Raw genomic sequence first — 26,596 nt, 5'->3', positions numbered from 1 at the left:
GTACAGACTGAGATGTAGAGAGGAGCAGCACTGGGAGAGTACAGGTAGAGGTACAGACTGAGATGTAGAGCGGAGCAGCACTGGGAGAGTACAGGTAGAGGTATAGACTGAGATGTAGAGCGGAGCAGCACTGGGAGAGTACAGGTAGAGGTATAGACTGAGATGTAGAGCGGAGAAGCACCGGGAGAGTACAGGTAGAAGTATAGACTGAGATGTAGTGCGGAGCAGCACCGGGAGAGTACAGGTAGAGGTATAGACTGAGATGTAGAGCGGAGCAGCACCGGGAGAGTACAGGTAGAGGTATAGACTGAGATGTAGAGCGGAGCAGCACTGGGAGAGTACAGGTAGAGGTATAGACTGAGATGTAGAGCGGAGCAGCACTGGGAGACTACAGGTAGAGGTATAGACGGAGATGTAGGGCGGAGCAGCACTGGGAGAGTACAGGTAGAGGTATAGACTGAGATGTAGAGCGGAGCAGCACTGGGAGACTACAGGTAGAGGTATAGACTGAGATGTAGAGCGGAGCAGCACTGGGAGAGTACAGGCAGAAGTATAGACTGAGATGTAGAGCGGAGCAGCACTGGGAGAGTACAGGTAGAAGTATAGACTGAGATGTAGAGCGGAGCAGCACTGGGAGAGTACAGGTAGAAGTATAGACTGAGATGTAGAGCGGAGCAGCACTGGGAGAGTACAGGTAGAGGTATAGACTGAGATGTAGAGCGGAGCAGCACTGGGAGAGTACAGGTAGAGGTATAGACGGAAATGTAGGGCGGAGCAGCACTGGGAGAGTACAGGTAGAGGTATAGACTGAGATGTAGAGCGGAGCAGCACTGGGAGAGTACAGGTAGAGGTATAGACTGAGATGTAGAGCGGAGCAGCACTGGGAGAGTACAGGTAGAGGTATAGACTGAGATGTAGAGCGGAGCAGCACTGGGAGAGTACAGGTAGAGGTATAGACTGAGATGTAGTGCGGAGCAGCACTGGGAGAGTACAGGTAGAGGTATAGACTGAGATGTAGAGCGGAGCAGCACTGGGAGAGTACAGGTAGAGGTATAGACTGAGATGTAGAGCGGAGCAGCACTGGGAGAGTAGAGGTAGAGGTATAGACTGAGATGTAGAGCGTAGCAGCACTGGGAGAGTACAGGTAGAGGTATAGACTGAGATGTAGAGCGGAGCAGCACTGGGAGAGTACAGGTAGAGGTATAGACTGCGATGTAGAGCGGAGCAGCACTGGGAGAGTACAGGTAGAGGTATAGACTGAGATGTGGAGCGGAGCAGCACTGGGAGAGTACAGGTAGAAGTATAGACTGAGATGTAGAGCGGAGCAGCACTGGGAGAGTACAGGTAGAGGGCATAGACTGAGATGTAGAGCGGAGCAGCACTGGGAGAGTACAGGTAGAGGGCATAGACTGAGATGTAGAGCGGAGCAGCACTGGGAGAGTACAGGTAGAGGGCATAGACTGAGATGTAGAGCGGAGCAGCACTGGGAGAGTACAGGTAGAGGTATAGACTGAGATGTAGAGCGGAGCAGCACTAGGAGAGTACAGGTAGAGGTATAGACTGAGATGTGGAGCGGAGCAGCACTGGGAGAGTACAGGTAGAGGTATAGACTGAGATGTGGAGCGGAGCAGCACTGGGAGAGTACAGGTAGAGGTATAGACTGAGATGTAGAGCGGAGCAGCACTGGGAGAGTACAGGTAGAGGGCATAGACTGAGATGTAGAGCGGAGCAGCACCGGGAGAGTACAGGTAGAGGTATAGACTGAGATGTGGAGCGGAGCAGCACCGGGAGAGTACAGGTAGAGGTATAGACTGAGATGTAGAGCGGAGCAGCACTGGGAGAGTACAGGTAGAGGTATAGACTGAGATGTAGAGCGGAGCAGCACTGGGAGAGTACAGGTAGAGGTATAGACTGAGATGTAGAGCGGAGCAGCACTGGGAGAGTACAGGTAGAAGTATAGACTGAGATGTAGAGCGGAGCAGCACCGGGAGAGTACAGGTAGAGGTATAGACTGAGATGTAGAGCGGAGCAGCACTGGGAGAGTACAGGTAGAGGTATAGACTGAGATGTAGAGTGGAGCAGCACCGGGAGAGTACAGGTAGAGGTATAGACTGAGATGTAGAGCGGAGCAGCACTGGGAGAGTACAGGTAGAGGTATAGACTGAGATGTAGAGCGGAGCAGCACTGGGAGACTACAGGTAGAGGTATAGACGGAGATGTAGGGCGGAGCAGCACTGGGAGAGTACAGGTAGAGGTATAGACTGAGATGTAGAGCGGAGCAGCACTGGGAGAGTACAGGTAGAGGTATAGACTGAGATGTAGTGCGGAGCAGCACTGGGAGAGTACAGGTAGAGGTATAGACTGAGATGTAGAGCGGAGCAGCACTGGGAGAGTACAGGTAGAGGTATAGACTGAGATGTAGAGCGGAGCAGCACTGGGAGAGTAGAGGTAGAGGTATAGACTGAGATGTAGAGCGTAGCAGCACTGGGAGAGTACAGGTAGAGGTATAGACTGAGATGTAGAGCGGAGCAGCACTGGGAGAGTACAGGTAGAGGTATAGACTGAGATGTAGAGCGGAGCAGCACTGGGAGAGTACAGGTAGAGGTATAGACTGAGATGTGGAGCGGAGCAGCACTGGGAGAGTACAGGTAGAAGTATAGACTGAGATGTAGAGCGGAGCAGCACTGGGAGAGTACAGGTAGAGGGCATAGACTGAGATGTAGAGCGGAGCAGCACTGGGAGAGTACAGGTAGAGGGCATAGACTGAGATGTAGAGCGGAGCAGCACTGGGAGAGTACAGGTAGAGGTATAGACTGAGATGTAGAGCGGAGCAGCACTAGGAGAGTACAGGTAGAGGTATAGACTGAGATGTAGAGCGGAGCAGCACTGGGAGAGTACAGGTAGAAGTATAGACTGAGATGTAGAGCGGAGCAGCACTGGGTGAGTACAGGTAGAGGTATAGACTGAGATGTGGAGCGGAGCAGCACTGGGAGAGTACAGGTAGAGGTATAGACTGAGATGTAGAGCGGAGCAGCACTGGGAGAGTACAGGCAGAGGTATAGACTGAGATGTAGAGCGGAGCAGCACTGGGAGAGTACAGGTAGAGGTATAGACTGAGATGTAGAGCGGAGCAGCACTGGGAGAGTACAGGTAGAGGTATAGACTGAGATGTAGAGCGGAGCAGCACTGGGAGAGTACAGGTAGAGGTATAGACTGAGATGTAGAGCGGAGCAGCACTGGGAGAGTACAGGTAGAAGTATAGACTGAGATGTAGAGCGGAGCAGCACCGGGAGAGTACAGGTAGAGGTATAGACTGAGATGTAGAGCGGAGCAGCACTGGGAGAGTACAGGTAGAGGTATAGACTGAGATGTAGAGCGGAGCAGCACTGGGAGAGTACAGGTAGAGGTATAGACTGAGATGTAGAGCGGAGCAGCACTGGGAGAGTACAGGTAGAGGTATAGACTGAGGTGTAGAGCGGAGCAGCACTGGGAGAGTACAGGTAGAGGTATAGACTGAGATGTAGAGCGGAGCAGCACTGGGAGAGTACAGGTAGAGGTATAGACTGAGATGTGGAGCGGAGCAGCACTGGGAGAGTACAGGTAGAGGTAGAGGTATAGACTGAGATGTAGAGCGGAGCAGCACTGGGAGAGTACAGGTAGAGGTATAGACTGAGATGTGGAGCGGAGCAGCACTGGGAGAGTACGGGTAGAGGTAGAGGTATAGACTGAGATGTAGAGTGGAGCAGCACCGGGGGAGTACAGGTAGAAGTATAGACTGAGATGTAGAGCGGAGCAGCACTGGTGGGGAGGTTATGGCTACTCTTCTCACACATTGTGGATTCTGCTGCCCCCTGCTGGAGATTATACTTTATAACAATCTTGTTCTTATATTGGTCACTTACTCTATGATTCTGGTGTATTAGGAGCTGCTGTGTATGTTTTGGCCTCTCGCATCGGTAGATATGCAGGGGGGGGGGGTCTCTGCAGTTAATCTGCATATTATAAAAGTTACATGTTTGAGACATAGGAGGCCACACACTGGGTTATCAATGCAGGTTCTTGATTGTTCTGCCTTAAGGCCGCGGTCACATGTACCGCTAGACGTCCGTTCATAACGCGACGCTAGCGCACAGGGGGAGGTCCTCGGCCCGAACGCACATGCGTTTTCAGGGAAACGCATGCGATTGTTAAGCCGATGGCATGCGTTTCTCTGGAAACCCATGTGCTCGGACCGAGGACCTCCCCCTGTGCGCTAGCGTCGCGTTATGAACGGACGTCTAGCGGTACATGTGACCGCGGCCTAAGGAATCCGCCACCGGATCCACTTCCAGGTGGTAGATTTCCTTTAACCCCTAAATGACCACCGTATCGAGTTCTTTCTATGTCGGCAGGTCAGAAGAAGATTACAGGAGAAGGTCGCCTGTCAGTGCCCAAACCTGGCACAAATGTAAAGACCGATCCCGGGGGTTTAACCCATGGATGACCGCAGTGCACAAGTTTATCCCTCATGGCTTGGACCCACCACAGTGAGCCTACAGGGGGATCTGATCCATTGTACTGCAGCCCCGGGCCAATCGCATCGCCGTTTCTATGGAAACGCCTGCGATTGGGAACGAGCCGCCGGTGTTTTGCGCTAATTTAACGCGAAACACCGGCGTCTCGTTCCCGATCGCAGGCGTTTCCATAGAAACGCCGATGCGATCGGGCCGAGGCCCGCCCCGGTGGGCGCGACTTTGTCTGCGTTTGCAAGCGCAGACAAAAGTGCCACGTGTGGCGCCGGCCTAAGGGTGAGGACATATAAGGCGTTTTTAGGCCGTTTTTACTAAGTGCGTTTTCAGATCGTAAAAAAACGTATCCGTTTTTGACGGGTTTTACCAATTATCTTAATTAAAAACGCCACGTGTGGCATCACCCGAAGTGTCTACCATGAAATAGTTAATACCATTTGTGGACTGAATCATCTATAGGTTGTATCTCCCCCTCTCTAGCCTCTCGCAGCCCCCCGAGTCTCGCCGTCACTTATCCAGTTATTTCGGGGATGTAACTAAAAGCCCAGAAAGCAGAACAGGAAAAACTTTGAAAATTACGTTTTTTTTTCAAAACACAAAACTTTTCACTTCAATTCTACAACTAACACGAAGGACAAAGTGTCACGAGAAAACATTCCCAGAATCCCCCGGACACGTCACAGGGACCCCAACTACAACCAATCGAGAGCTGCTCGGGAAAACAAGGGGTTAAAGCCGCATGTCCCCCCAATCCCACAGGGGCTCCGGGTGCAGTTTGTCTGATGCCAGAAGCGGGGGATGGGTGATAATGGGGGATGGGTGATAATGGGTGAGGAATTATTAGTGAGAGAAGCTCCTCCCCCATTTTCACTCCTGGTTTGGGCATCAAAAACTGCATCTGAAACCCTGAACGTGTGGACGCAGCCTTAAACTACTGCCTGCTACAGGGGCAGGGCGGGACTCAGAACTACCGCCTGCAGCGGGGGCGGGACTCAGAACTACCGCCTGCAACAGGGGGCGGAACTCAGAACTACCGCCTGCAGCGGGGGCGGGACTCAGAACTACCGCCTGCAACAGGGGGCGGGACTCAGAACTACCGCCTGCAACAGGGGGCGGGACTCAGAACTACCGCCTGCAACGGGGGCGCGACTCAGAACTACCGCCTGCAACGGGGGCGGGACTCAGAACTACCGCCTGCAACGGGGGCGGGACTCAGAACTACCGCCTGCAACGGGGGCGGGACTCAGAACTACCGCCTGCAACGGGGGCGGGACTCAGAACTACCGCCTGCAACGGGGGCGGGACTCAGAACTACCGCCTGCAACGGGGGCGGGACTCAGAACTACCGCCTGCAACGGGGGCGGGGCTCAGAACTACCACCTGCAACGGGTGCGGGGCTCAGAACTACCGCCTGCAACGGGGGCGGGGCTCAGAACTACCGCCTGCTACGGGGGCGGGGCTCAGAACTACTGCCTGCTACGGGGGCGGGGCTCAGAACTACTGCCTGCATTGGGGGCGGGGCTCAGAACTAATGCCTGCTACAGGGGCGGGGCTCAGAACTAATGCCTGCATTGGGGGCGGGGCTCAGAACTAATGCCTGCATTGGGGGCGGGGCTCAGAACTAATGCCTGCTACAGGGGCGGGGCTCAGAACTACTGCCTGCTACAGGGGCGGGGCTCAGAACTACTGCCTGCAATGGAGAAAAGGGGGGGGGAGGTTCCATTTGTCCGATCAATATAATTCTCGGTAGATGACGTCACGGATGACCCATAATAACTGAAAAGTGATGAAATCCTCAGCGGCTCCGCGATTACCGGGACGGCGCCTGGGAGAGCTATGGCCATTTCTAGCGACTTCCAGCAGGTTCAAGGCACAGACTATGGCGCCTCAGGCTGCGCTTCCCGCCCGCCGGGTGACGTCACTAGTGTAGTCCTGGCGCCGCCATTTTACCTTAGCCCCGCGCCGGTCCCCGCTGACGTCATACGTAGCGACCTCTTGTATCGGGATGGACGCTGGGAGTACTAACATGGCGTCCGCTCTACAGACGCAGTGCCCAAGCTGAAGCCCTGGAGTGGGAGCAGCAAGATGGCGGTGTGCTGTTGCCATGACGGCTCTCGGGTTTTGTTCCCAGACGAGAAATAGTAACTGCCGGGCAGAGAGTAGCGGAGGAGGTAAGTGGCCGCAGTGTACCCGGACCTCACCCGGGGCAGCGTGTACTCAGCACACAGGTATGTACCCAGTGCAGGGGGACTACAAGCCTCAGCGGGGGCAGTACCGGGAGGACTACAAGCCTCAGCGGGGGCAGTACCGGGGGACTACAATCCTCAGCGGGGGCAGTACCAGGGGGGGGGGGGACTACAATCCTCAGCGGGGGCAGTACCAGGAGGACTACAATCCTCAGCGGGGGCAGTACCAGGGGGGACTACAAGCCTCAGCGGGGGCAGTACCAGGGGGGACTACAAGCCTCAGCGGGGGCAGTACCAGGGGGGACTACAAGCCTCAGCGGGGGCAGTACCTGGGGGACTACAAGGCTCAGCGGGGGCAGTACCAGGGGGACTACAAGCCTCAGCGGGGGCAGTACCAGGGGGGGGACTACAATCCTCAGCGGGGGCAGTACCAGGGGGGACTACAAGCCTCAGCCGGGGCAGTACCGGGAGGACTACAAGGCTCAGCGGGGGCAGTACCGGGGGGGGGGACTACAAGCCTCAGCGGGGGCAGTACCAGGTGGACTACAAGCCTCAGCGGGGGCAGTACCAGGGGGGACTACAAGCCTCAGCGGGGGCAGTACCAGGGGGACTACAAGCCTCAGCCGGGGCAGTACCAGGGGGACTACAAGCCTCAGCCGGGGCAGTACCGGGAGGACTACAAGGCTCAGCGGGGGCAGTACCGGGGGGGGGGACTACAAGCCTCAGCGGGGGCAGTACCAGGTGGACTACAAGCCTCAGCGGGGGCAGTACCAGGTGGGACTACAAGCCTCAGCGGGGGCAGTACCAGGGGGGACTACAAGGCTCAGCGGGGGCAGTATCGGGGGGACTACAATCCTCAGCGGGGGCAGTACCAGGGGAACTACAAGCCTGAGCGGGGGCAGTACCAGGAGGACTACAATCCTCAGCGGGGGCAGTACCAGGGGAACTACAAGCCTGAGCGGGGGCAGTACCAGGTGGACTACAAGCCTGAGCGGGGGCAGTACCAGGTGGACTACAAGCCTGAGCGGGGGCAGTACCAGGTGGACTACAAGCCTGAGCGGGGGCAGTACCAGGTGGACTACAAGCCTGAGCGGGGGCAGTACCAGGTGGACTACAAGCCTGAGCGGGGGCAGTACCAGGTGGACTACAAGCCTGAGCGGGGGCAGTACCAGGTGGACTACAAGCCTGAGCGGGGGCAGTACCAGGTGGACTACAAGCCTGAGCGGGGGCAGTACCAGGTGGACTACAAGCCTGAGCGGGGGCAGTACCGGGAGGACTACAAGCCTGAGCGGGGGCAGTACCGGGAGGACTACAAGCCTGAGCGGGGGCAGTACCGGGAGGACTACAAGCCTGAGCGGGGGCAGTACCGGGAGGACTACAAGCCTGAGCGGGGGCAGTACCGGGAGGACTACAAGCCTGAGCGGGGGCAGTACCGGGAGGACTACAAGCCTGAGCGGGGGCAGTACCGGGAGGACTACAAGCCTGAGCGGGGGCAGTACCGGGAGGACTACAAGCCTGAGCGGGGGCAGTACCGGGAGGACTACAAGCCTGAGCGGGGGCAGTACCGGGAGGACTACAAGCCTGAGCGGGGGCAGTACCGGGAGGACTACAAGCCTCAGCGGGGGCAGTACCGGGAGGACTACAAGCCTCAGCGGGGGCAGTACCGGGAGGACTACAATCCTCAGCGGGGGCAGTACCGGGAGGACTACAATCCTCAGCGGGGGCAGTACCGGGAGGACTACAATCCTCAGCGGGGGCAGTACCGGGAGGACTACAATCCTCAGCGGGGGCAGTACCGGGAGGACTACAATCCTCAGCGGGGGCAGTACCGGGAGGACTACAATCCTCAGCGGGGGCAGTACCGGGAGGACTACAATCCTCAGCGGGGGCAGTACCGGGAGGACTACAATCCTCAGCGGGGGCAGTACCGGGAGGACTACAATCCTCAGCGGGGGCAGTACCGGGAGGACTACAATCCTCAGCGGGGGCAGTACCGGGAGGACTACAATCCTCAGCGGGGGCAGTACCGGGGGGACTACAATCCTCAGCGGGGGCAGTACCGGGGGGACTACAATCCTCAGCGGGGGCAGTACCGGGGGGACTACAATCCTCAGCGGGGGCAGTACCGGGGGGACTACAATCCTCAGCGGGGGCAGTACCGGGGGGACTACAAGGCTCAGCGGGGGCAGTACCGGGAGGACTACAAGGCTCAGCGGGGGCAGTACCGGGAGGACTACAAGGCTCAGCGGGGGCAGTACCGGGAGGACTACAAGGCTCAGCGGGGGCAGTACCGGGAGGACTACAAGGCTCAGCGGGGGCAGTACCGGGAGGACTACAAGGCTCAGCGGGGGCAGTACCGGGAGGACTACAAGGCTCAGCGGGGGCAGTACCTGGAGGACTACAAGGCTCAGCGGGGGCAGTACCGGGAGGACTACAAGGCTCAGCGGGGGCAGTACCGGGAGGACTACAATCCTCAGCGGGGGCAGTACCGGGAGGACTACAATCCTCAGCGGGGGCAGTACCGGGAGGACTACAATCCTCAGCGGGGGCAGTACCGGGAGGACTACAATCCTCAGCGGGGGCAGTACCGGGGGGGGACTACAATCCTCAGCGGGGGCAGTACCGGGGGGGGACTACAATCCTCAGAGGGGGCAGTACCAGGGAAACTACAATCCTCAGCGGGGGCAGTACCAGGAGGACTACAATCCTCAGCGGGGGCAGTACCAGGAGGACTACAATCCTCAGCGGGGGCAGTACCAGGAGGACTACAATCCTCAGCGGGGGCAGTACCAGGAGGACTACAATCCTCAGCGGGGGCAGTACCAGGAGGACTACAATCCTCAGCGGGGGCAGTACCAGGGGGGGGCTACAAGCCTCAGCGGGAGCAGTACCGGGGGGGGGGGGCTACAAGCCTCAGCGGGGGCAGTACCGGGGGGGGGGGGCTACAAGCCTCAGCGGGGGCAGTACCGGGGGGGGGGGGGGGCTACAAGCCTCAGCGGGGGCAGTACCAGGGGGGGGCTACAAGCCTCAGCGGGGGCAGTACCAGGGGGGGGCTACAAGCCTCAGCGGGGGCAGTACCAGGGGGGGGCTACAAGCCTCAGCGGGGGCAGTACCAGGGGGGGGCTACAAGCCTTAGCTGGGGCAGTACCAGGGGGGGGCTACAAGCCTCAGCTGGGGCAGTACCAGGGGGGGCTACAAGCCTCAGCGGGGGCAGTACCAGGGGGGGCTACAAGCCTCAGCGGGGGCAGTACCAGGGGAACTACAAGCCTCAGCGGGGGCAGTACCAGGGGGGGCTACAAGCCTCAGCGGGGGCAGTACAGGGCTGGGACAGTATTGAGGGAGGTCTCTGTGGGTCAGCCTGGGATTTGTGGTTCTCCTCCTAATGGTTGGGTCTTTTCCTGATTGCAGATGTCTCTTGGTGAAGACGAGGCGGCCCTCCCGGCCCCCAGTGCCCCCCGGCCGGCTGCGCTAGTCCCGGATCAGGCAGAAGCTCATCCGCTACTGGATGTGTCCCTGACCCCGGAGAAAGGCGGAGGAATCCTGCGCAGGGAGACGGCGGAGCGCAGGAGGGGGCAGCGGCAGGTGCGGACCTCTCCCCTGTATTACACCCTCACTGCACAGGGTCACCCCCATGGTGGCTCCGGCTCGTACCCCCGCCCCTCCTCTGTCTTACAATGAGCAGCTCCATGCACCCCGCGTGTGCCCGCAGTGTGTGCGGCAGGATTGGCGGAGCACTGCTCGCTCCTGTACAGTGGTATGTAAGGAGCTGACGGGTTCCCTCCCCTCTGTGTAATATATTAGTGAGGATTGTTATTCTGATTGGGTGAAGCTCAATCCGACAGCAAGCAGAGATCTATACGTACAGTGGGAAGCCCAGATTACATTCACCTTATCTAGTGGTCCTTCCCCCCCCCCCCAGGTGCGCTTTGATGTACAGGATGAGGGGTCCGTCCGCCCCCTGGCAGCCCCCAGAGTGCACAGCAGCGCAGCACTGAGGACGGAGGTGCGGAGGGAAGCTCACAAGGAATTCAATGCAGAAAATGCAGTGCGGACCGAGCTGCTCCGCTCATTCACTGTGCGGCGAAATGTGGAGAGCGAGGCAGCCAAAGGTGAGGGGGAGGAGGAGGACTGCCGGGGACAGGAGAGGAGTAGGAGGACTGCCGGGGACAGGAGAGGAGGAGGAGGACTGCCGGGGACAGGAGAGGAGGAGGAGGGCGACTGCCGGGGACAGGAGAGGAGGAGGAGGACAACTGCCGGGGCCAGGAGAGGAGGACGACTGCCTGGGACAGGAGAGGAGGAGGAGGACGACTGCCGGGGACAGGAGAGGAGGAGGAGGACGACTGCCGGGGACAGGAGAGGAGGAGGAGGACGACTGCCGGGGACAGGAGAGGAGGAGGAGGACAACTGCCGGGGACAGGAGAGGAGGAGGAGGACAACTGCCGGGGACAGGAGAGGAGGAGGACTGCCGGGGACAGGAGAGGAGGGCGACTGCCGGGGACAGGAGAGGAGGAGGAGGACTGCCGGGGACAGGAGAGGAGTAGGAGGACTGCCGGGGACAGGAGAGGAGGAGGAGGGCGACTGCCGGGGACAGGAGAGGAGGAGGAGGACGACTGCCGGGGACAGGAGAGGAGGAGGAGGACGACTGCCGGGGACAGGAGAGGAGGAGGAGGACGACTGCCGGGGACAGGAGAGGAGGAGGAGGACGACTGCCGGGGACAGGAGAGGAGGAGGAGGACGACTGCCGGGGACAGGAGAGGAGGAGGAGGACAACTGCCGGGGACAGGAGAGGAGGAGGAGGACTGTCGGGGACAGGAGAGGAGGAGGAGGACAACTGTCAGGGACAGGAGAGGAGGAGAAGGAGGACTGTCGGGGACAGGAGAGGAGGAGGAGGACTGCCGGGGACAGGAGAGGAGGAGGAGGACAACTGCCGGGGACAGGGGAGGAGAGGAGGAGGAGGAGGACTGCCGGGGACAGGGGAGGAGGAGGACTGCCGGGGACAGGGGAGGAGGAGGAGGACTGCCGGGGACAGGGGAGGAGGAGGAGGACTGCCGGGGACAGGGGAGGAGAGGAGGAGGAGGACTGTCGGGGACAGGGGAGGAGGACTGTCGGGGACAGGGGAGGAGGACTGTCGGGGACAGGGGAGGAGGAGGAGGACTGCCGGGGACAGGGGAGGAGGAGGAGGACAACTGCCGGGGACAGGGGAGGAGGAGGACTGCCGGGGACAGGGGAGGAGGAGGAGGACAACTGCCGGGGACAGGGGAGGAGGAGGAGGACAACTGCCGGGGACAGGGGAGGAGGAGGAGGACAACTGCCGGGGACAGGGGAGGAGGAGGAGGAGGACTGCCGGGGACAGGGGAGGAGGAGGACTGCCGGGGACAGGGGAGGAGGAGGACTGCCGGGGACAGGGGAGGAGGAGGAGGACTGCCGGGGACAGGAGAGGAGTAGGAGGACTGCCGGGGACAGGAGAGGAGTAGGAGGACTGCCGGGGACAGGAGAGGAGTAGGAGGACTGCCGGGGACAGGAGAGGAGGAGGAGGACGACTGCCGGGGACAGGAGAGGAGGAGGAGGACAACTGCCGGGGACAGGAGAGGAGGAGGAGGACAACTGCCGGGGACAGGAGAGGAGGAGGAGGAGGACAACTGCCGGGGACAGGAGAGGAGGAGGAGGACTGTCGGGGACAGGAGAGGAGGAGGAGGACAACTGTCAGGGACAGGAGAGGAGGAGAAGGAGGACTGCCGGGGACAGGAGAGGAGGAGGAGGACTGCCGGGGACAGGAGAGGAGGAGGAGGACAACTGCCGGGGACAGGGGAGGAGAGGAGGAGGAGGAGGACTGCCGGGGACAGGGGAGGAGGAGGACTGCCGGGGACAGGGGAGGAGGAGGAGGACTGCCGGGGACAGGAGAGGAGGAGGAGGACTGTCGGGGACAGGAGAGGAGGAGGAGGACAACTGTCAGGGACAGGAGAGGAGGAGAAGGAGGACTGCCGGGGACAGGAGAGGAGGAGGAGGACTGCCGGGGACAGGAGAGGAGGAGGAGGACAACTGCCGGGGACAGGGGAGGAGAGGAGGAGGAGGAGGACTGCCGGGGACAGGGGAGGAGGAGGACTGCCGGGGACAGGGGAGGAGGAGGAGGACTGCCGGGGACAGGGGAGGAGGAGGAGGACTGCCGGGGACAGGGGAGGAGGAGGAGGGCGACTGCCGGGGACAGGAGAGGAGGAGGAGGGCGACTGCCGGGGACAGGAGAGGAGGAGGAGGGCGACTGCCGGGGACAGGAGAGAAGGAGGAGGGCGACTGCCGGGGACAGGAGAGGAGGAGGAGGGCGACTGCCGGGGACAGGAGAGGAGGAGGACTGCCGGGGACAGGAGAGGAGGAGGAGGACAACTGCCGGGGACAGGGGAGGAGGAGGAGGAGGACTGCCGGGGACAGGGGAGGAGGAGGAGGACTGCCGGGGACAGGGGAGGAGGAGGACTGCCGGGGACAGGGGAGGAGGAGGACTGCCGGAGATAGGACAGGAGAGGAGGAGGAGGGCGACTGCCGGGACAGGGGAGGAGGAGGGCAACTGCCGGGGACAGGGGAGGAGGAGGACTGCCGGGGACAGGAGAGGAGGAGGAGGGCGACTGCCGGGGACAGGAGAGGAGGAGGAGGGCGACTGCCGGGGACAGGAGAGGAGGAGGAGGGCGACTGCCGGGGACAAGAGAGGAGGAGGAGGGCGACTGCCGGGGACAGGGGAGGAGGAGGAGGGCGACTGCCGGGGACAGGAGAGGAGGAGGAGGGCGACTGCCGGGGACAGGAGAGGAGGAGGAGGGCGACTGCCGGGGACAGGAGAGGAGGAGGAGGGCGACTGCCGGGGACAGGAGAGGAGGAGGAGGGCGACTGCCGGGGACAGGAGAGGAGGAGGAGGACTGTCGGGGACAGGAGAGGAGGAGGACTGCCGGGGACAGGAGAGGAGGAGGAGGGCGACTGCCGGGGACAGGAGAAGACACTAATTTACACTTCTCTGTAGCTCTCAATGTCTGTAGGCTGCAGAGTCTCTATCAGGGTCTGGTGAGTGTGGAGCCCCCCACAGAGCACATCCAGAGGCCGACCGCGAGGCAGAGGCGCCCCGAGCACAGAGAGGTAAGGAGGAGGCATTGTGCTGTCTACTCTGCACCACCGCTCTCCTGCCGCGTTGTTAGGTCTCGCCTCCGCCGCTCTCCTGCCCCGCCGTTGTTACGTCTCGCCTCCGCCGCTCTCCTGCCCCGCCGTTGTTACGTCTCGCCTCCGCCGCTCTCCTGCCCCGCCGTTGTTACGTCTCGCCTCCGCCGCTCTCCTGCCCCGCCGTTGTTACGTCTCGCCTCCGCCGCTCTCCTGCCCCGCCGTTGTTACGTCTCGCCTCCGCCGCTCTCCTGCCCCGCCGTTGTTACGTCTCGCCTCCGCCGCTCTCCTGCCCCGCCGTTGTTACGTCTCGCCTCCGCCGCTCTCCTGCCCCGCCGTTGTTACGTCTCGCCTCCGCCGCTCTCCTGCCCCGCCGTTGTTACGTCTCGCCTCCGCCGCTCTCCTGCCCCGCCGTTGTTACGTCTCGCCTCCGCCGCTCTCCTGCCCCGCCGTTGTTACGTCTCGCCTCCGCCGCTCTCCTGCCCCGCCGTTGTTACGTCTCGCCTCCGCCGCTCTCCTGCCCCGCCGTTGTTACGTCTCGCCTCCGCCGCTCTCCTGCCCCGCCGTTGTTACGTCTCGCCTCCGCCGCTCTCCTGCCCCGCCGTTGTTACGTCTCGCCTCCGCCGCTCTCCTGCCCCGCCGTTGTTACGTCTCGCCTCCGCCGCTCTCCTGCCCCGCCGTTGTTACGTCTCGCCTCCGCCGCTCTCCTGCCCCGCCGTTGTTACGTCTCGCCTCCGCCGCTCTCCTGCCCCGCCGTTGTTACGTCTCGCCTCCGCCGCTCTCCTGCCCCGCCGTTGTTACGTCTCGCCTCCGCCGCTCTCCTGCCCCGCCGTTGTTACGTCTCGCCTCCGCCGCTCTCCTGCCCCGCCGTTGTTACGTCTCGCCTCCGCCGCTCTCCTGCCCCGCCGTTGTTACGTCTCGCCTCCGCCGCTCTCCTGCCCCGCCGTTGTTACGTCTCGCCTCCGCCGCTCTCCTGCCCCGCCGTTGTTACGTCTCGCCTCCGCCGCTCTCCTGCCCCGCCGTTGTTACGTCTCGCCTCCGCCGCTCTCCTGCCCCGCCGTTGTTACGTCTCGCCTCCGCCGCTCTCCTGCCCCGCCGTTGTTACGTCTCGCCTCCGCCGCTCTCCTGCCCCGCCGTTGTTACGTCTCGCCTCCGCCGCTCTCCTGCCCCGCCGTTGTTACGTCTCGCCTCCGCCGCTCTCCTGCCCCGCCGTTGTTACGTCTCGCCTCCGCCGCTCTCCTGCCCCGCCGTTGTTACGTCTCGCCTCCGCCGCTCTCCTGCCCCGCCGTTGTTACGTCTCGCCTCCGCCGCTCTCCTGCCCCGCCGTTGTTACGTCTCGCCTCCGCCGCTCTCCTGCCCCGCCGTTGTTACGTCTCGCCTCCGCCGCTCTCCTGCCCCGCCGTTGTTACGTCTCGCCTCCGCCGCTCTCCTGCCCCGCCGTTGTTACGTCTCGCCTCCGCCGCTCTCCTGCCCCGCCGTTGTTACGTCTCGCCTCCGCCGCTCTCCTGCCCCGCCGTTGTTACGTCTCGCCTCCGCCGCTCTCCTGCCCCGCCGTTGTTACGTCTCGCCTCCGCCGCTCTCCTGCCCCGCCGTTGTTACGTCTCGCCTCCGCCGCTCTCCTGCCCCGCCGTTGTTACGTCTCGCCTCCGCCGCTCTCCTGCCCCGCCGTTGTTACGTCTCGCCTCCGCCGCTCTCCTGCCCCGCCGTTGTTACGTCTCGCCTCCGCCGCTCTCCTGCCCCGCCGTTGTTACGTCTCGCCTCCGCCGCTCTCCTGCCCCGCCGTTGTTACGTCTCGCCTCCGCCGCTCTCCTGCCCCGCCGTTGTTACGTCTCGCCTCCGCCGCTCTCCTGCCCCGCCGTTGTTACGTCTCGCCTCCGCCGCTCTCCTGCCCCGCCGTTGTTACGTCTCGCCTCCGCCGCTCTCCTGCCCCGCCGTTGTTACGTCTCGCCTCCGCCGCTCTCCTGCCCCGCCGTTGTTACGTCTCGCCTCCGCCGCTCTCCTGCCCCGCCGTTGTTACGTCTCGCCTCCGCCGCTCTCCTGCCCCGCCGTTGTTACGTCTCGCCTCCGCCGCTCTCCTGCCCCGCCGTTGTTACGTCTCGCCTCCGCCGCTCTCCTGCCCCGCCGTTGTTACGTCTCGCCTCCGCCGCTCTCCTGCCCCGCCGTTGTTACGTCTCGCCTCCGCCGCTCTCCTGCCCCGCCGTTGTTACGTCTCGCCTCCGCCGCTCTCCTGCCCCGCCGTTGTTACGTCTCGCCTCCGCCGCTCTCCTGCCCCGCCGTTGTTACGTCTCGCCTCCGCCGCTCTCCTGCCCCGCCGTTGTTACGTCTCGCCTCCGCCGCTCTCCTGCCCCGCCGTTGTTACGTCTCGCCTCCGCCGCTCTCCTGCCCCGTTGTTACGTCTCTTCTCACTTTGCTGTTGCTGTGGTTTCAGGTGCTGCAGATCGTGGGTCCAGATATTTTGGCGTTTGCGGACCCCAGTGACCGATTTACAGAGACCCCGCACCTGAGAACGGACGGACTCCCTCCCCTCACCCTGCAGCTGCGCTCCCGACCACCACGGACAGTGTTTGATATGTTCCATAAGCTGGAAGAGTGGGCGGCCTAGAAGAAGAGGGGGAGGGGCAGGGAGGGGGAGGGGCTTTATGATGGTGGATTATAATTAATAAAGATATTTATAAACTTTTCAATATATAAATCCGAACATGAGTGATTATTACAAGTTACCAAAAATGGGAGGCGGGGCTGTGACCACCTCTCACACAGGATATACTGGCAGGGGGCGGGGCTACCTCTCACACAGGATATACAGGCAGGGGGCGGGGCTGTGACCACCTCTCACACAGGATATACAGGCAGGGGGTGGGGCTGTGACCACCTCTCACAGGATATACAGGCAGGGGGCGGGGCTACCTCTCACACAGGATATACAGGCAGGAGGCGGGGCTGTGACTATCTCCATGTGGGAGGAGCAGAGAAGGGGAACACAATGTGGGAGGAGCAGAGGAGGGGACACAATGTGGGAGGAGCAGAGGAGGGGCACACAATGTGGGAGGAGCAGAGGAGGGGCACACAATGTGGGAGGAGCAGAGGAGGGGCACACAATGTGGGAGGAGCAGAGGAGGGGCACACAATGTGGGAGGAGCAGAGGAGGGGCACACAATGTGGGAGGAGCAGAGAAGGGGCACACAATGTGGGAGGAGCAGAGGAGGGGGACACAATGTGGGAGGAGCAGAAGAGGGTCACACAATGTGGGAGGAGCAGAGGAGGGGGACACAATGTGGGAGGAGCAGAGGAGGGGGACACAATGTGGGAGGAGCAGAGGAGGGGGACACAATGTGGGAGGAGCAGAGGAGGGGGACACAATGTGGGAGGAGCAGAGGAGGGTGACACAATGTGGGAGGAGCAGAGGAGGGTGACACAATGTGGGAGGAGCAGAAGAGGGTGACACAATGTGGGAGGAGCAGAAGAGGGTGACACAATGTGGGAGGAGCAGAAGAGGGTGACACAATGTGGGAGGAGCAGAAGAGGGTGACACAATGTGGGAGGAGCAGAAGAGGGTGACACAATGTGGGAGGAGCAGAAGAGGGTGACACAATGTGGGAGGAGCAGAAGAGGGTGACACAATGTGGGAGGAGCAGAAGAGGGTGACACAATGTGGGAGGAGCAGAAGAGGGTGACACAATGTGGGAGGAGCAGAAGAGGGTGACACAATGTGGGAGGAGCAGAAGAGGGTGACACAATGTGGGAGGAGCAGAGGAGGGGGACACAATGTGGGAGGAGCAGAGGAGGGTCACACAATGTGGGAGGAGCAGAGGAGGGTCACACAATGTGGGAGGAGCAGAAGAGGGTCACACAATGTGGGAGGAGCAGAAGAGGGTCACACAATGTGGGAGGAGCAGAAGAGGGTCACACAATGTGGGAGGAGCAGAAGAGGGTCACACAATGTGGGAGGAGCAGAAGAGGGTCACACAATGTGGGAGGAGCAGAAGAGGGTCACACAATGTGGGAGGAGCAGAAGAGGGTCACACAATGTGGGAGGAGCAGAAGAGGGTCACACAATGTGGGAGGAGCAGAAGAGGGTCACACAATGATGGAGGAGCAGAGGAGGGTCACACAATGATGGAGGAGCAGAGGAGGGGGACACAGTGTGGGAGGAGCAGAGAAGGGGGACACAGTGTGGGTGGAGCAGAGGAGGGGGACACAATGTGGGAGGAGCAGAAGAGGGTCACACAATGTGGGAGGAGCAGAAGAGGGTCACACAATGTGGGAGGAGCAGAGGAGGGGGACACAATGTGGGAGGAGCAGCAGAGGGTCACACAATGTGGGAGGAGCAGAAGAGGGTCACACAATGTGGGAGGAGCAGAAGAGGGTCACACAATGATGGAGGAGCAGAGGAGGGTCACACAATGATGGAGGAGCAGTGGAGGGGGACACAGTGTGGGAGGAGCAGAGAAGGGGGACACAGTGTGGGTGGAGCAGAGGAGGGGGACACAGTGTGGGAGGAGCAGAAGAGGGTCACACAATGTGGGAGGAGCAGAAGAGGGTCACACAATGTGGGAGGAGCAGAGGAGGGGGACACAATGTGGGAGGAGCAGAAGAGGGTCACACAATGTGGGAGGAGCAGAGAAGGGGCACACAATGTGGGAGGAGCAGAGGAGGGGCACACAATGTGGGAGGAGCAGAGGAGGGGCACACAATGTGGGAGGAGCAGAGGAGGGGGACACAATGTGGGAGGAGCAGAGGAGGGGCACTCAATGTGGGAGGAGCAGAGGAGGGGCACACAATGTGGGAGGAGCAGAGGAGGGGCACTCAATGTGGGAGGAGCAGAGGAGGGGCACACAATGTGGGAGGAGCAGAGGAGGGGCACACAATGTGGGAGGAGCAGAGGAGGGGGACACAATGTGGGAGGAGCAGAGGAGGGGGACACAATGTGGGAGGAGCAGAGGAGGGGCACACAATGTGGGAAGAGCAGAGGAGAAGACACAGTGTGGGAGGAGCAGAGGAGAAGACACAATGTGGGAGGAGCAGAGGAGGGCACACAATGTGGGAGGAGCAGAAGAGGGTCACACAATGTGGGAGGAGCAGAGAAGGGGCACACAATGTGGGAGGAGCAGAGGAGGGGGACACAATGTGGGAGGAGCAGAGAAGGGGCACACAATGTGGGAGGAGCAGAGAAGGGGGACACAATGTGGGAGGAGCACAGGAGGGCACACAATGTGGGAGGAGCAGAGGAGGGGGACACAATGTGGGAGGAGCAGAGAAGGGGGACACAATGTGGGAGGAGCAGAGAAGGGGCACACAATGTGGGAGGAGCAGAGGAGGGGGACACAATGTGGGAGGAGCAGAGAAGGGGCACACCATGTGGGAGGAGCAGAAGAGGGTCACACAATGATGGAGGAGCAGAAGAGGGTCACACAATGTGGGAGGAGCAGAGGAGGGGGACACAATGTGGGAGGAGCAGAAGAGGGGACACAATGTGGGAGGAGCAGAGGAGGGGACACAATGTGGGAGGAGCAGAGGAGGGGACACAATGTGGGAGGAGCAGAGGAGAAGACACAGTGTGGGAGGAGCAGAGGAGAAGACACAATGTGGGAGGAGCAGAGGAGGGCACACAATGTGGGAGGAGCAGAAGAGGGTCACACAATGTGGGAGAAGCAGAGGAGGGGCACACAATGTGGGAGGAGCAGAGGAGGGGGACACAATGTGGGAGGAGCAGAGAAGGGGCTCACAATGTGGGAGGAGCAGAGGAGGGGGACACAATGTGGGAGGAGCAGAAGAGGGTCACACAATGATGGAGGAGCAGAAGAGGGGGACACAATGTGGGAGGAGCAGAAGAGGGGACACAATGTGGGAGGAGCAGAGGAGGGGACACAATGTGGGAGGAGCAGAGGAGGGGGCACAATGTGGGAGGAGCAAAGGAGGGGGCACAATGTGGGAGGAAGAGAGAATGGGGACACAATGTGGGAGGAGCAGAGGAGGGGGACACAATGTGGGAGGAGCAGAGGAGGGGCACACAATGTGGGAGGAGCAGAGAAGGGGCACACAATGTGGGAGGAGCAGAGGAGGGGGACACAATGTGGGAGGAGCAGAGAAGGGGCACACAATGTGGGAGGAGCAGAGAAGGGGCACACAATGTGGGAGGAGCAGAGGAGGGGACACAATGTGGGAGGAGCAGAAGAGGGTCACACAATGTGGGAGGAGCAGAAGAGGGTCACACAATGTGGGAGGAGCAGAGAAGGGGCACACAATGTGGGAGGAGCAGAGGAGGGGGACACAATGTGGGAGGAGCAGAGGAGGGGGACACAATGTGGGAGGAGCAGAGAAGGGGGACACAGTGTGGGTGGAGCAGAGGAGGGGGACACAATGTGGAAGGAGCAGAAGAGGGTCACACAATGTGGGAGGAGCAGAAGAGGGTCACATAATGTGGGAGGAGCAGAGGAGGGGGACACAATGTGGGAGGAGCAGAAGAGGGTCACACAATGTGGGAGGAGCAGAGAAGGGGCACACAATGTGGGAGGAGCAGAGGAGGGGCACACAATGTGGGAGGAGCAGAGGAGGGGGACACAATGTGGGAGGAGCAGAGGAGGGGGACACAATGTGGGAGGAGCAGAGGAGGGGCACACAATGTGGGAGGAGCAGAGGAGAAGACACAGTGTGGGAGGAGCAGAGGAGAAGACACAATGTGGGAGGAGCAGAAGAGGGCACACAATGTGGGAGGAGCAGAGGAGGGCACACAATGTGGGAGGAGCAGAAGAGGGTCACACAATGTGGGAGGAGCAGAGAAGGGGCACACAATGTGGGAGGAGCAGAGGAGGGGGACACAATGTGGGAGGAGCAGAGGAGGGGCACACAATGTGGGAGGAGCAGAGGAGAAGACACAGTGTGGGAGGAGCAGAGGAGAAGACACAATGTGGGAGGAGCAGAAGAGGGCACACAATGTGGGAGGAGCAGAGGAGGGCACACAATGTGGGAGGAGCAGAAGAGGGTCACACAATGTGGGAGGAGCAGAGAAGGGGCACACAATGTGGGAGGAGCAGAGGAGGGGGACACAATGTGGGAGGAGCAGAGAAGGGGCACACAATGTGGGAGGAGCAGAGGAGGGGGACACAATGTGGGAGGAGCAGAAGAGGGGGACACAATGTGGGAGGAGCAGAGGAGGGGACACAATGTGGGAGGAGCAGAGGAGAAGACACAATGTGGGAGGAGCAGAGGAGGGGACACAATGTGGGAGGAGCAGAAGAGGGGACACAATGTGGGAGGAGCAGAGGAGGGGGACACAATGTGGGAGGAGCAGAGGAGGGGGCACAATGTGGGAGGAGCAAAGGAGGGGGCACAATGTGGGAGGAAGAGAGAATGGGGACACAATGTGGGAGGAGCAGAGGAGGGGCACACAATGTGGGAGGAGCAGAAGAGGGTCACACAATGATGGAGGAGCAGAAGAGGGGGACACAATGTGGGAGGAGCAGAAGAGGGGACACAATGTGGGAGGAGCAGAGGAGGGGACACAATGTGGGAGGAGCAGAGGAGGGGACACAATGTGGGAGGAGCAGAGGAGAAGACACAATGTGGGAGGAGCAGAGGAGGGGACACAATGTGGGAGGAGCAGAAGAGGGGACACAATGTGGGAGGAGCAGAGGAGGGGGACACAATGTGGGAGGAGCAGAAGAGGGTCACACAATGTGGGAGGAGCAGAAGAGGGTCACACAATGTGGGAGGAGCAGAAGAGGGGACACAATGTGGGAGGAGCAGAAGAGGGTCACACAATGTGGGAGGAGCAGAGGAGGGGGACACAATGTGGGAGGAGCAGAAGAGGGTCACACAATGTGGGAGGAGCAGAGGAGGGGGTCACAATTTGGGAGGAGCAGAGGAGGGGACACAATGTGGGTGGAGCAGAGGAGGGGACACAATGTGGGTGGAGCAGAGGAGAAGACACAATGTGGGAGGAGCAGAGGAGGGGGTCACAATTTGGGAGGAGCAGAGGAGGGGACACAATGTGGGTGGAGCAGAGGAGAAGACACAATGTGGGAGGAGCAGAGGAGGGGCACACAGTGTGGGTGGAGCAGAGAAAGGGGCACAATGTGGGAGGAGCAGAGGAGGGGGATACAATGTGAGGGGGAGGAGTTATAGATAAGATCTTCCTGTGAGTCTCCTGTCTATCACTCCGTCATTCGTGATGTCATCAGCAGGGGGCGGGGCACCAGTAGATGGCGGTTGAGCGCAGCGCGGATATATGTGCGGGCTGCAGTACTCAGTGGCGGCCACTAGATGTCAGAGGAGCGGCCCCCGCACTGCGCTTGCGCCGGCGATGGATCCTGTGACGCGGAGGTCTGTGGCGGGAATGATGGAGCGCTCCGAATTTCAGCAGCAGCGACAGCGTCACGTGGACAGGATCCGGGAGGTGAATCACGTGACTGCGCGTCACTCACTATAGTCCCCCTCCCCTCTCCCCCTCTCTGGTGGGGTGTCCGTCCGTCCCCTCTCCCTCTCTCTGGTGGGGTGTCCGTCCGTCCCCTCTCCCTCTCTCTGGTGGGGTGTCCATCCCCCCTCTCCCTCTCTCTGGTGGGGTGTCCGTCCCCCCCCCTCTCCCTCTCTCTGCTGGGGTGTCCGTCCCCCCTCTCTCTGCTGGGGTGTCCCCCCCCCCCTCTCTCTGCTGGGGTGTCCCCCCCCCTCTCTCTGCTGGGGTGTCCCCCCCCCCCTCTCTCTGCTGGGGTGTCCCCCCCCCCTCTCTCTGGTGGGGTGTCCGCCCCCCCCTCTCCCTCTCTCTGGTGGGGTGTCCGTCCCCCCCCTCTCCCTCTCTCTGGTGGGGTGTCCGCTCCCCCCTCCCTCTCTCTGGTGGGGTGTCCGTCCCCCCCCTCTCCCTCTCTCTGGTGGGGTGTCCGCCCCCCCCCCCTCTCCCTCTCTCTGGTGGGGTGTCCGCTCCCCCCCCCTCTCCCTCTCTCTGCTGGGGTGTCCCCCCCCTCTCTCTGGTGGGGTGTCCGCCCCCCCCCCTCTCCCTCTCTCTGGTGGGGTGTCCGTCCCCCCCCTCTCCCTCTCTGGTGGGGTGTCCGCCCCCCCCCCTCTCCCTCTCTCTGGTGGGGTGTCCATCCCCCCTCTCCCCCTCTCTGGTGGGGTGTCCATCCCCCCCCTCTCCCCCTCTCTGGTGGGGTGTCCGTCCCCCCCCTCTCCCTCTCTCTGGTGGGGTGTCCGTCCCCCCCTCTCCCTCTCTCTGGTGGGGTGTCCGCCCCCCCCCTCTCCCTCTCTCTGGTGGGGTGTCTGTCCGTCCCCCCTCTCCCTCTCTCTGGTGGGGTGTCCGTCCCCCCCTCTCCCCCTCTCTGGTGGGGTGTCCGTCCCCCTCTCTCCCTGGTGGGGTGTCCTCCCCCTCTCCCTCTCTCTAGTGGGGTGTCCGTCCCCCCCTTCTCCCTCTCTCTGGTGGGGTGTCCGCCCCCCCCCTCTCCCTCTCTCTGGTGGGGTGTCCGCTCCCCCCCCCTCTCCCTCTCTCTGGTGGGGTGTCCGTCCCCCCCCTCTCCCTCTCTCTGGTGGGGTGTCCGTCCCCCCCCTCTCCCTCTCTCTGGTGGGGTGTCCGTCCGTCCCCCCTCCCTCTCTCTGGTGGGGTGTCCGTCCGTCCCCCCTCCCTCTCTCTGGTGGGGTGTCCGTCCGTCCCCTCTCCCTCTCTCTGGTGGGGTGTCCATCCCCCCCCCTCTCCCTCTCTCTGCTGGGGTGTCCCCCCCCCCCTCTCTCTGCTGGGGTGTCCCCCCCCCTCTCTCTGCTGGGGTGTCCCCCCCCCCTCTCTCTGGTGGGGTGTCCGCCCCCCCCCTCTCCCTCTCTCTGGTGGGGTGTCCGTCCCCCCCCTCTCCCTCTCTGGTGGGGTGTCCGTCCCCCCCCTCTCCCTCTCTCTGGTGGGGTGTCCGTCCCCCCCCTCTCCCTCTCTCTGGTGGGGTGTCCGCCCCCCCCTCTCCCTCTCTCTGGTGGGGTGTCTGTCCGTCCCCCCTCTCCCTCTCTCTGGTGGGGTGTCCGTCCCCCCCTCTCCCCCTCTCTGGTGGGGTGTCCGTCCCCCGGTGTCCGTCCGTCCCCTCTCCCTCTCTCTGGTGGGGTGTCCATCCCCCCCCCTCTCCCTCTCTCTGCTGGGGTGTCCCCCCCCCCCTCTCTCTGCTGGGGTGTCCCCCCCCCCTCTCTCTGCTGGGGTGTCCCCCCCCCCTCTCTCTGCTGGGGTGTCCCCCCCCCCTCTCTCTGGTGGGGTGTCCGCCCCCCCCCCTCTCCCTCTCTCTGGTGGGGTGTCCGTCCCCCCCCTCTCCCTCTCTGGTGGGGTGTCCGTCCCCCCCCTCTCCCTCTCTCTGGTGGGGTGTCCGTCCCCCCCCTCTCCCTCTCTCTGGTGGGGTGTCCGCCCCCCCCCTCTCCCTCTCTCTGGTGGGGTGTCTGTCCGTCCCCCCCTCTCCCTCTCTCTGGTGGGGTGTCCGTCCCCCCCTCTCCCCCTCTCTGGTGGGGTGTCCGTCCCCCTCTCTCCCTGGTGGGGTGTCCTCCCCCTCTCCCTCTCTCTAGTGGGGTGTCCGTCCCCCCCTTCTCCCTCTCTCTGGTGGGGTGTCCGCCCCCCCCCTCTCCCTCTCTCTGGTGGGGTGTCCGCTCCCCCCCCCTCTCCCTCTCTCTGGTGGGGTGTCCGTCCCCCCCTCTCCCTCTCTCTGGTGGGGTGTCCGTCCCCCCCTCTCTCTGGTGGGGTGTCCGCCCCCCCTCTCCCTCTCTCTGGTGGGGTGTCCGCCCCCCCTCTCCCTCTCTCTGGTGGGGTGTCCGCTCCCCCCTCTCTTCCTCTCTGGCGGGGTGTCCGCTCCCCCCTCTCCTCCTCTCTGGTGGGGTGTCTGGCCCCCCTCCCCCCTCTCTGGTGGGGTGTCTGTCCCCCCCCTCTCCTCCTCTCTGGTGGGGTGTCTGTCCCCCCCCTCTCCTCCTCTCTGGTGGGGTGTCTGTCCCCCCCCTCTCCTCCTCTCTGGTGGGGTGTCTGTCCCCCCCCTCTCCTCCTCTCTGGTGGGGTGTCCGCCCCCCCTCCCCCCTCTCTGGTGGGGTGTCCGTCCCCCCTCTCCTCCTCTCTGGCGGGGTGTCCGCTCCCCCCTCTCCTCCTCTCTGGCGGGGTGTCCGCTCCCCCCTCTCCTCCTCTCTGGTGGGGTGTCTGTCCCCCCCCTCTCCTCCTCTCTGGTGGGGTGTCTGTCCCCCCCCTCTCCTCCTCTCTGGTGGGGTGTCTGCCCCCCCTCTCCTCCTCTCTGGCGGGGTGTCCGCTCCCCCCTCTCTGGCAGGGTGTAGCCCCGCCCCCTCCTGTCCTGATGTGTGGTACTCGCTGTGTTCTCAGGGGCTGGAGGAGGCCGCGTCTCTGATGTCGTTGTTGAACCGTAACCTGGAAGCCTGGGGAGAGATCAGTGGGGAAAGCGAGAAGCTCTTACAGGTAGGTAGCCAATCCCTCCCAGTGGTACAGACCAGAGGAGGAGCTAGGGGCCGGCCTCTCCCCTTGCAGGGTGGTACAGGAGGAGGAGCAGCTACGGGCTGGCCTCTCCCCAGCAGGGTGGTACATACAGGAGGAGGAGCTACGGGCTGGCCTCTCCCCAGCAGGGTGGAGCACACAGGAGGAGGAGCTATGCTCCGGCCCCTCCCCTGCAGGGTGGTACAAACAGGAGGAGGAGCTATGCTCTGGCCCCTTCTCTGCAGGGTGGTACATACAGGAGGGGGAGCTATGCTCCGGCCCCCCCCCCGGCAGGCTGGTGCAGGAGGAGGAGCTATGCTCCGGCCCCTCCCCTGCAGGGTGGAGCACACAGGAGGAGGAGCTATGCTCCGGCCCCTTCCCTGCAGAGTGGAGCATACGGGAGGAGGAGCTATGCTCCGGACCCTCCCCTGCAGGGTGGTACATACAGGAGGAGGAGCTATGCTCCGGCCCCTCCCCTGCAGGCTGGTGCAGGAGGAGGAGCTATGCTCCGGCCCCTCCCCTGCAGGGTGGTACATACAGGAGGAGGGGCTATGCTCTGGCCCCTTCCCTGCAGGGTGGAGCACACAGGAGGAGGAGCTATGCTCCGGCCCCTCCCCTGCAGGGTGGTACATACAGGAGGAGGGGCTATGGGTCAGTCCCTCCCCTGGAGGGTGGTATATACAGGAGGAGGAGCTACGGGCTGGCCTCTCCCCTGCAGGGTGGTACATACAGGAGGAGGAGCTATGCTCCGGCCCCTTCCCTGCAGGGTGGAGCACACAGGAGGAGGAGCTATGCTCCGGCCTCTCCCCAGCAGGGTGGTACATACAGGAGGAGGAGCTATGCTCCGGCCCCTCCCCTGCAGGGTGGTACATACAGGAGGAGGAGCTATGCTCCGGCCCCTTCCCTGCAGGGTGGAGCACACAGGAGGAGGAGCTATGCTCCGGCCCCTTCCCTGCAGGGTGGAGCACACAGGAGGAGGAGCTATGCTCCGGCCTCTCCCCAGCAGGGTGGTACATACAGGAGGAGGAGCTATGCTTCGGCCCCTCCCCAGCAGGGTGGTACATACAGGAGGAGGAGCTATGCTCCGGCCCCTCCCCTGCAGGGTGGTACATACAGGAGGAGGAGCTATGCTCCGGCCTCTCCCCAGCAGGGTGGTACATACAGGAGGAGGAGCTATGCTCCGGCCCCTCCCCTGCAGGGTGGAGCACACAGGAGGAGGAGCTATGTTGTGGGTGATGCTGTGGTTCTCTCTGCAGGTGTGGATGCAGTTTCGGCAGCGCCTCGCTCTGGTATCTGAAGCTTTTGCAGGTTGTGATCAGTGATGCGGCGCAGTGGGTGGAGCTTCCAGTGTCACACAT

General features: G+C 62.3%; 1 protein-coding gene across 2 annotated transcripts; it reads left to right on the top strand.

The window, feature by feature from the left end:
• The first annotated feature begins 6,491 nt into the window (after window positions 1-6,491).
• On the top strand, window positions 6,492-16,517 carry PPP1R35 (protein phosphatase 1 regulatory subunit 35). 2 transcript variants are annotated; one of them, XM_072144700.1, is made up of 5 exons: window positions 6,492-6,736; window positions 10,103-10,276; window positions 10,614-10,803; window positions 13,695-13,807; window positions 16,254-16,517. In XM_072144700.1, the coding sequence occupies exons 2-5, from the start codon at window positions 10,103-10,105 to the stop codon at window positions 16,425-16,427; spliced, it is 651 nt and encodes a 216-aa protein (XP_072000801.1). In that variant the 5' UTR covers window positions 6,492-6,736; the 3' UTR covers window positions 16,428-16,517. The 2 variants fall into 2 exon arrangements, with proteins under 2 accessions (XP_072000801.1, XP_072000800.1); XM_072144699.1 differs by having other exon boundaries at window positions 6,494-6,679.
• Window positions 16,518-26,596: the final 10,079 nt, after the last annotated feature.

This window comes from Engystomops pustulosus, chromosome 4 (genome assembly GCF_040894005.1).
Source record: "Engystomops pustulosus chromosome 4, aEngPut4.maternal, whole genome shotgun sequence".
NCBI lineage: Eukaryota > Metazoa > Chordata > Amphibia > Anura > Leptodactylidae > Engystomops > Engystomops pustulosus.
The sequence above is the reverse complement of the archived record's forward strand: the minus strand, read 5'-3'. Positions and strand labels throughout refer to the sequence as shown.

What these genes read in the sequence shown, in the direction of transcription:
- PPP1R35 (XM_072144700.1), top strand. Translation starts at nt 10,103, where the DNA reads ATGTCTCTTGGTGAAGACGAGGCGGCCCTCCCGGCCCCCAGTGCCCCC. An exon ending in GGAGAGCGAGGCAGCCAAAG is followed by an intron (nt 10,804 to 13,694) that starts GTGAGGGGGAGG and finishes ACTTCTCTGTAG; the next exon opens with CTCTCAATGTCTGTAGGCTG. An exon ending in GGCGCCCCGAGCACAGAGAG is followed by an intron (nt 13,808 to 16,253) that starts GTAAGGAGGAGG and finishes CTGTGGTTTCAG; the next exon opens with GTGCTGCAGATCGTGGGTCC.